Source organism: Buceros rhinoceros, unplaced genomic scaffold, assembly GCF_000710305.1.
Source record: "Buceros rhinoceros silvestris isolate BGI_N320 unplaced genomic scaffold, ASM71030v1 scaffold37946, whole genome shotgun sequence".
Lineage (NCBI taxonomy): Eukaryota > Metazoa > Chordata > Aves > Bucerotiformes > Bucerotidae > Buceros > Buceros rhinoceros.
In genome coordinates, this window is record NW_010419993.1 from 2006 (window position 1) to 12068 (window position 10063).

General features: G+C 38.2%; 1 protein-coding gene across 1 annotated transcript in view; it reads left to right on the forward strand.

The window, feature by feature from the left end:
• LOC104496072 (uncharacterized protein F13E9.13, mitochondrial-like) overlaps nucleotides 1-10063 on the forward strand; it is a gene marked incomplete at its 5' end in the record, with an annotated part of 22717 nt that overhangs the window by 955 nt on the left and 11699 nt on the right. The window contains one exon of the mRNA XM_010139142.1: nucleotides 6159-6339. Coding sequence (XP_010137444.1) covers nucleotides 6159-6339 — 181 coding nt within the window. The remainder of the gene's footprint in view (nucleotides 1-6158; nucleotides 6340-10063) is intronic.

Here is a 10063-nt window from a genome sequence, read left to right on the forward strand (position 1 = left end):
GGCCAGGCTCAGCCAGAGGCAAGAAGAGGCAGGTTCTACTGACTGAGTTGCTGTTGGACCTAAAGTGGTGTAGTAATCTTCATAGGCTGGCAGATTTTAACAGGGTGTATGTCCTTTTGAAAGGTCAGATATGTTTTAAACATTTCATTGCACCTTGTCTTCAGGTATTGCTGTGCTTTTTTCTTTCACCTGCCTACAGCATTGTATACATCTGGTATGGTAAGGTGGTGTCCTAGTGTCTGAGGCTTGAAAATATCTTAAATGAACAAGTAGGTTATGGGCAGAGGCTAAATTAGGAAAGAATGCTGAGGACAGAAGTGTTGGAAGAATGAACAGCAGTGTGGAAGAAGTGATATTTACAGAGGTAGGCTTCAGTGCCTGTGAACCAGAGAGCCTGTTCAAGATGTCAACCCAGTTAGAATGAATTCTAGCTGCAGGTTGTGCAGAGTGAGTAAGTTTTCGTGCCTGTTGAAAGAACAGGTGTGCAATAGCTCTGTATTCTGTACTGCAACTTTGCATTTTGTCTTTACAGTATCAGGTATAACATGATTTGATCTGCATCAGAATAGTGGCAAGTACTAGTCTCGCTGCGTTAGAGGAAGTGGTTGCTCAAGTGATATGTGACTCAAAGCCATTGACCCTCATTCCAGCGCTTGTTTGCTCATTTCCCTTTCATACTAATTATGCATTAAAATCTTCAGCAGCAGGGAGAAAACATCAGGTATACGTAAAATTAAGGGAGGGTACAGAAGCAGTTACCTTTGCTGTTGGCATGCACAGAACAGGAACAGTTTTAAGACAAGCTTCAAAATCAGTACTAACACAAAATTGTAATTTCAAATTTGTACTTCATTGTCTTTTCAACAGTTGTAATAAATTCTGCTGTGGCAGGTCTAACTGGTTTACCTTCTGCTATGTTGCAGTCTCTGAACTTGAATATATTTTTAAGTGTACCCCTCAGGAAGACAGATGAGATGGATCTGGATGAAGGCATATTTCTCTGTGCATTTGGACAAATTCAGGGCCTAAAGTTATGTTTAGTCTATTTCCTGTAAGGTCACAAGAACATCAGTATACATTCCACACCAGTCTTCATTCTAAAGACCTGTACACGTTAGTGTTACAGCAATATGACAAGCAAATCCTTTACTAAAGCCGTAAAGGTCAGATAATCAGGAGAGCTTCTGTAAACATCCGTATGATTGCCTAACGCCTTCTGCAGTTGTGTAGGGTTTCCTGGTACTTTTAAGATAAATGCAAGTTTTCATGATAGATGCTTCAGAAGCTTCCTGGCTTTTGCCCGGATACCACCACTCATCCAAACTAACTATTCTGCTTCTGCCCTGGGAGTATATTTGGGTTTCCCCCTCAGTACTCCAAGTGAACTGTTAAGCTGTCTTGTGGAAGAAGAGCTAGAAACTCAAAGGTTTTCTTCCACAGATCTTTCTACTGATCTTTATACTGATACAGTATTTCTAAATGCTGCCTACAGTAGCCTTTAAGAAGATATTTAACCATCTTGTTGCTACTAGATGTTTACATATTACCTCAAGTGGCTTGAATTAGCGTTAACATTTAAAAAATAAAATAGCCTTGCTCACTCAATATGCATTGTGCTTGGAGGTAAATCCTAATATATTCAGAAAAAGGTGACTTGTCTGGCACATTAGCGGCTTAACATAATAAATATGAAAGATTTGTGATATTAGAACATGGCAAAGAAAACAAGTGAGCACTCAGATAAGAAGCCATCTGCACTCAAAATGTATATGCTTTGTACTCGTGTGATGCTAAGCAATGAAATTCCCTGCATAAGGCTTTATAAGCAGAAAGCTATGAGGCATTATGATCTCTCCAGTTTGAATATGCTTTTCTTCAAGAAAACTGCAAAATATATATTCAAATTAACTTTAATTCATTTCATTCAGCCCAGGTGATACTTACTTTATAGCCAAAAGATAAAGCCCAAGTCCCCTCTAATTTCATCAGTACAAATCACTTCACTCATACTTGCCGATATCTAGCTGTAGCTGCTTGAGTAGCTGACATTAAAGACAGAGATACATTAGTAAAACTATTTCTTTAAAAACTTCCGGTGCTTCTTACCACACAAAACTTTAGGTTTGCCTCCTTTACCAGTGCTGTCTCTGGAGATCCATTCATTGCTATTCTGATCCTCCTGACCCTTCTTTTCTCTTTGTCCCTTGAAGGGGAGTTGTAGTACATGTTTTACATGAGTGTTTTTTAACAGTGAAAGGTTTCAAGCCTGTTAGTCTTATAACTACAATGGTAGTTAGAATTCAAATTACTGAGAGTTTAATAATAGTTAAGACAGAATAAACTAGTATTTCTGTGTAGAAACATCTAAGTAATTATCACTGGGATTACAGAGGGTAACATGTCAAATCTTAGCTATATTGCAGCAGAATAAAATAGCAGACAAACCTCCCCACAACAACCTCCTGTTGTACATGCATAAGATAGCTACTCCCCTACATTAAGGCAGTAATCTCTTGCTCCGGAGGTAGCGTTTTTGAAGGACTTGTTAGAAAGCCATGCCTAGACACAGCAAATAAATGCTCTGCAGAGGCACCTGATTTCCTTTATGAGGGGCACATGACTGTGCTGGTAGGAAAGGCTGTAATTGTCTTGGTGCACTCCTGAGCCTATATAATAGCGGGTATGGTGCAGAACTGGTTTTGTCTGGGGGAGAGAGGAGTTGTTTTAAGCTTGCAAAGGTTCACGTCAGTGTGTATGCAATGCAGGTAAAATCTTTCTGTTAGAGGAGACGCTGGGGTTAAAGATGGCCCAGGCAGAAGTACGTTAGGGAGATGCTGAGTTACAGCTTGTGTGACTGTTGGGGTTTGTAGTGTTGTGATTATTTTTGAGGCTTGCTGCTGTGGTATGTGTGTTTGTGGCCGAGGTGTTTTAAGTGGTTGTTTCTGTAAGTGGAATAAAGCTAAGAAAGCAAATTTTCTATGTAATCAGAAAGTTACTTAAATGACTTATTTTCCAGTAGCTACCTGTGATACAAGAGGTGCTTTGTATGTATGTAACACTTCAGCAGTCATTCAAGGTAAAAAAGAAATATATTGTTTGAAAATTGCTTATAATAAGGCTATTATATACAAGCAACACTTAAATCATCTTAAAATTCAATGGAAAAGGAACACAAAAGGTATTTGCTAGAGTTTTATTTTGTACTGTCAAAAAAATTCTGCTTTGGAGGGTGTAATACAGTAGGTGTTCCCATAGACTTCTAAACTATGAGCTTAAGTTCCAAGAGCTTTAACTTAGCCTAACTGTTTAGTTTCTACCATTTTAATTAGCTGTCTGATAGTACTGTAGTCTGGCTTATATACATGCCAATTCAGTAAACACAGAAATCTGTGCTATTATATTTTTATATAAAATATGAAAGAAAGCTTTGAGTTAATTCATCTGTAATTTCAGCTCTCTGTATTGCAGAACATATGTTGTTCTTTTTAAGTTAAACAAAACATAATATGAAAAAACTAGTCTGTCATATGATACCATAAGAATAATACATTAAATATACCAAAATATTCACTGTGTCTGTGGACCTTGAGGCTGTAGGAAGAGACAGCTGCTGAGAAGTGAATATAGTAAGTTTAAGGCAGAAGATAGAAACATTGGAAGCCTCCCCTACCCCTGCATTTCGAACTAAAATTCAATCAGATACTTTTTATGCACAGTAGTGCTAGGATTTACCCTAGTGTGGCTGGGGTTTGTGCTTAATTTTTCAATGAATTAAGTCATCAGTGTATCTGATAGAATAATTTGCTTTATGTGAATGATGAGCTGTTAAAGCAGTAGCAACTTGTGGAAAGCTCAGTTCCATTGTGGAATTCTGCCCGCTCATTCTCCTGCTTGTTTGGCCGCTAGCGTGGCTCTTCATGAGCTGAGCATCCAAAGCCTCATTCCCCGATACCTTTCTTTGTGTGTGTCCCATTGTGGTTGGTTCTTGACTGCCTCAAAGCCTGGGGCTTCCGGATTGCAGGTCTTAGCCCCTTGCCCTTATTTAAGCTTGCTGTTTCCCAGATATCTGGGATTTAGTGAAGTCTGCTAAGTAGAGCGTTCTTGAGCCAAGGACCAAGGGCTTCCAGGTTTTGTGGACTCAAGGAATTACCTGATTTTGAGGGTTCATTGCGTTTTTGGAGTTTATCTTGTTGAAATATTGTAGTTCTACATTAATCCTTTTGCCAGCTCTGTGCCGCTACTGACCAGCTCTGCATTCTTGCTTAGACTGACCCGATATATTCATGGGTACAGAGGGCAAAAGGCTAAGGGATTTCCCTTTCTGTAGCACAAAGGGTTCAGGCGTTGTGCCTGAGGTACAAGACCGTTTGGTCAGTTCAGTGTTTTTGGAACTGTCCTGACCTCATTCCAGAGAAACCAACAGAAAAATTGGGGTTTTTTTGTTTCTGAAAATGCAGTGGGTTTTCTGAGGACTGGTTGTCATCTCTCCATGTGGCTGCTTCCCATCCCAGGTAGAGAAGTGTGGGTGTTAATTTATACATTGAATTGGACGTAGAAACAAAATCAAGGACAGATGTTTTGGTTAGTTGTCATATCTGGTTTTTCTTTGCCTAGTTGAGGTTTTCTTAGACTAGGATTCTGTAATTTGCTGATAAATGGAACCAGGTAGTGCGTAGGTCTAATGTTGGGTGTTCATAATATTAGATCACTTTTAATAGGTTGTGTCCTTATGTTTTTAAGGTAGTGTGTATTGTGTGTATTTAAATACTCAGCTAAGTCAGTTGGTAAAGGTGGCTGTACCCCGGTGCACTGAATGAATGTGGGTCTCGTGCTTGGACTGACCATGTTGTTCCACCAGACTACTTCCAGTCCCAGTTTTCCCAGTCCTCCGTATTACCATTCATTTACAATGTCTGTGGCTTAACCTGTAGTTCAGCCATTAAATGCTGACTGCATTTTATATACTGTCTTATCTTTTACTGCCAAAAGGGCTTCTACCCTGCAACAAAGATTAAAGAAGCATTACATATCAAAGTTTTTTAAAAAAGAAACCTTTATTTCCCCCTTCCTGATTCTCTGCATTGTTAATGACCAAACTTCTTCGTTTAAACTGTAGTCGTACTTTTTTCCTCAAATATTCTTCCATTTTGGTTCAGTTACAATATCTCTGAAATGCAAAGCTCTCGTTTTAAAGGATTAAGATGTGTGATAAAACTCAAGAGCAGGCGGAATTTATTTTCTATGTATACAATTAATTTGTCTGTTAAACTTCTTGTAATTTTTAGATTGAAGCAGGATTCGACTGAGAAATTTCTAGCTTCTTTTAACGTTTTCACCACAAATGCAAAGCAGCAGGTTTGAAATATTTTTCAGGGCTGTACTTTACTATTGTTATGGGTCCTTGACAAAATTATATATAATTTGCAGTTGTTGAAAACTTTCAGGTATTTATTATACTACGATTGGAAGACTACAAGGTACCAGATAACGTACAAAGATTTTCAATAAATTGCGTAAATTATATCAACAGAGTATTTTGTTATCAATCCATTGTTTGCTAGGAATATGTCCATGTGAAGTGAGAGGTAGAGTAGGTAATAGATAGCAATATCTTCCTTCAAGTAATTCGGAATCCTGAATGGGAGAAATATCACTCGTTAACACTATGGTATTAGGTACACTGTGAGTAGGCGGAGTAGTAGTCAGACAAAAAATTCCTTTATCCAGAATAACACATTTTCTGACATTAATTGAATTGAAAATTGCCTTGATTATCTCTAAATCCTCTGTTATGCAAACATACTCAATATCCGATATTCCACTTGGATAATTGAAGTTTGACTTTACACCATATTTAATGAGGTATAAGATTTAACTCCTTCGCCTATAGTTCACGTTTTAGGATGGATCAGAGGAAAACAAATTCATGAATGTATGATTAAAATCACATTTATTCATGATTTCCCACCATGCTCTTGATGAAAGCACTTTTGTAAGTGGTTGTATGCATCAACACAGTTTACTGTAGATAATCCTTCCTTTGAAGAAAAACCTCTAAACTTGTGTAAAACAGCGTAATGGTAAACTAGCCAAAAAACCATGTTTAAGTTCCTTTTTTTTCCCATTTTAGTCATATTTCTTTATATTGATCTCCACAGGATGGCTTGATAGTAGAAAACATGCATGACCTACCTTACACGCTGTGTCCTGGGCCTGAGGTAACTGCAGCAATGACGGTCGTTAGTGCTGCGGTGAGACAGTCCTGCTCCCACCTTGCGCTGGGCGTCCAGATCCTGAGTGCTGCAAATCAACAGGCGATAGCAGTGGCTCTTGCTGCAGGTAATAGAAATGACTCATCAGTTATTACTGTTGTTTGCTATGGCATTTACTCTCTGCAACTTGTGCATTGTGCTAACACAGATACCATGAAAAATGAGACATGAAAAGCTCAGCGTACCCTGAAAAGCAGAAATTAGATTTTGAGAAAGATGCTTCCTTGATTATAATAGATGATACTTGCATGCTGCTTCAGTTGGAGGCAGCTAAAATTCCCAAGGCCGCCGCTGCAGCTTTCTAGGTGAAACTTGTCTAAATATAATGATTAGTTTAAACCTACTCATGTTTAAAAGCCACCTTTGGTGTAACTCTATTTACTTCAGTTAAATTATATTTGAGGGCCAATTTAACCCACTGCGGTTAGGCCTTCTGTTTCAGCATCTAATTATATGTTGTTGCTACTAATGTTATCCATTAAAACTAACTTTTCATTCCTTTTTTTTAAATGAATGTATGGAATGAAGCTTTTTATATAATAACAAAAAATGGAGTGTACAGCTAGCCAAACTACTTAAAACTAAATTGCATTTGGGGGAATTAAATACAAATTAAGATGTCTTTATTGCATGAATCCTAGGCTTGCTAACCTTTCTGCTCCTACTGCTTGCTGAAGCAATCTTAGTTTTTCATATGTAGCATTCTGTGATTTAAAGATGGAGGAGACGGTTTAATATGAAAGGTTTGTACTTTCCAAATACTTCATAAATTGAGGGTTAATGCCTGGTTTTGTCCAAATTGCATATGTGATTTCAGTAAGGTTGCACATTTTTGAATGTACAAATTTTATAAACAGGCAGAATTTCGTAAGAATGCAAAGCTCAAAGATGCTGGTGCTAATTGAAAACCATACTTCAGGTAAAATAATGTAGGCTAACTTATCTGCAGTGGCAGTTTTAATTATGTTGAATGTATTCTGAAAGTCTTAAATTCCTTCTTTCTTGGGGGAATTCTTGTTAGTAGATGTGTTTTGAACTCAGATTTCTTTTGAATACTTTAAAAGCTGAAGTTGCCATTTTCAAGGTATGTAGCTACTTGGCAAACTGACAGAACCTAATTTTCATTGCTGCAGTAGAACCTGTATGAAAACCTAAAATAAAAATGGTAATAGGATCCAGTTTTAGTTTTTAGAGATTGTATGCATGTGGCAAACTTGAGGTCCATAAGCATTTGCAAAAATATTTACACATCTTGTTTTTAAAAGCAATAATCAAACTGTTAGTGAGTTGAGCATCCTTTTAGGAGCAAAGTTGATTACTAAATAAGGGATACAGTGTGGGAGCAATGTGTTTCTTTTACTTGTCAGCAATTATTAATGAGGGAGAGAATTCCTGGAAGGCCTGGTTTTTGCTCCGCTCTACTACTGTTCGGCACTATTTGCTCTGTAACTGGAGATCACCAGCTAGGTAGGGTCTGTGTTTAATGCATTTCATTGCACTTCTCTGAAGATGATTGTCTCAAGTTCACTGAACGGGAGAGCAAAACGAAAAAAAATCACTTTAAGCAAAACTATAGTAGAGTGAGTGCTACTTTGTAGGTAGCAAATCTTTGAGTAGATTTTCTGTGGCAACTCAGTAGTGTCTTTAATGTCAGCACAGTTTTAATAGATGGCTATTAATAAAGCAAGCCCTGTACGCTTTCACTACAAAAAATGCTCGCTGAAGATTTTTTAGTTAAAAAGCGTATGTAGCATCTCCTGCTACTGTGCAGTCTTTTCAATTTCCCTGTGGAAACTCATATCTTTGGTAGAAATAAGCATTCTAAGGAGAACTGCACAGGGAAATCAAATTCCAAGTGGTCTCTAGGTGAAGGTAATGATTTTATTTTGTAAAGGGGGAAAAAATGTCAGCAGATTTACAGTGTGACTAGAAGGAGCTCAATGTCAGCAACATGTGGTTATGCTAATAAACATGTCGTGGGTAGCCAAATAGTAACAGATGAAATTACCAAATTTTCCCTAGCACATTGACAAGGTATTGGATAAATCTGAATATACCAGCTGGATTCTGGAACTGAATTCAGGAATGCACAGATTGGGATTGAAGGCAGAAGGGACAGAGTCCTCCTAGGACACCAGCCATTGAAGAAGAGACATTGACTTTCGTGATCCCTCAGCTTTATACTGACATACATGGAATGGAACACCTACTTATGACCCTTTCGCTTATGGCACTCCAACGTGGTACATAAGATTTAGCAGTGACCTTGTTTTCTGTAGGAGCAAGTATTAGCAAGAGCCTTTTTGCAGAACAGTCCCTGGTAGCAACTGTAAACATCAAGCACTGTCACTTCTTGAAGCAGACACTGTCTGCAAAAAGATGCCGTTAACTTCAGAAAGTGCAGGTACTTAGCAGAGACTGAGCTGAAAACTAGAATCGCCAAACAGAGAATTGGTTCTGGCTGAGCTCAGACAAGGACAATTATATATGGAAATAGCGGAGGAGATTCATGTCACACCTTGCTTAATATTAAAGTCCTCTGCTGCTCAATTTTTATACTTTTCTAATGTAGGCATTTTAATTTAAAATACAGTAATGTCCCTAAGGAACCGTAGACCGCAGAACATGGAGACACTATAGAATAGTGCAGTTTTGTATTTCTATTTTTTACTGGAAGCCATCATAATCTCAGCTACTCATTCTCAGATAAACAACCCTTCTTATTAGTTCACTTTAATGACATCTTCCAAAGACTATTATCTTCCTTCTTTCCTAAAATGCTCTTTGTGGAGAAACAAGTCACAATTTGTTTGCCAGGGTTGCTTTTCAATTGGTTTGTTATTAACAGGTATACCATGTGTTTCTCAGAGGTGTATAATTTCCTGTTTGTAGTTTCTGATTTAATTAACTACATCTGCTTGATGTTGAAACAGAATGATGTATATAAGCAAATTCTATGAGCAGTTGTAGAGGCGATAAAATAATACAAATGCTCCCTTATTTATTTTTGTTCATCAGATATCCCTGGTTATCATTTCTCATTGCTCAGGAACGTCCACAATACGCTCACGAAGTCTGGGTCAGATTCAGGCATTGTGTTTGCTTTTTCTTACTGGTGTGTCCTGTTTCCTGAAGTTAACCAGTGTGTTAATTTCATGTACTCAGGCTGTCTGTGGTTGATCTACTTCCTAAGTACATGTCTTTTCTTTCTTTGTTAATTAGGAAGCACTGTTGATATTAGAGGGAACTGTTGTATCTAAAGGAATTGCCCCAAAGCCCTCCACTGCTGTTTGCTTTTCCATGGGTTAGTGAGATGTTCTGCTTGGCTCTAAGCTATCAGTGTAGCTCTTTGCAGAGGGGATGCAGAGCCTTTATAATGCAGGGAGTATATGCTGGTGATACACCATTTATTATTTTGCACATTCTGCATGCTCTCCATTACCACATCTAGAATTGACTGAGAATAAATAACTGGCCCATCATTAACCTAATGGAGACAAAGTTAATGGTGAGAAGAAAGATTTCAAGAAAAAATGCCATTGTGGGGTATTGGCTGGCCATCTGCTGACCTGTGAGGCATAAAACAATCCCTATAGCTGGATCTCTGTAGAGACGTACAGGAACACTTCTCATATTCCAGGTACCCTTCCCTGCTGTATCTTGACTCCACAGGGTAGGAAACCTGAGCACAGACCAGAGGCAAGTTATGCTCCTGTATTCTGGACAGAGCTTCAGTCTGGATGCCTGGTAGTAAGGACTGTAGGGTCTATTGTAGAGTGCAGCTTCCCTAC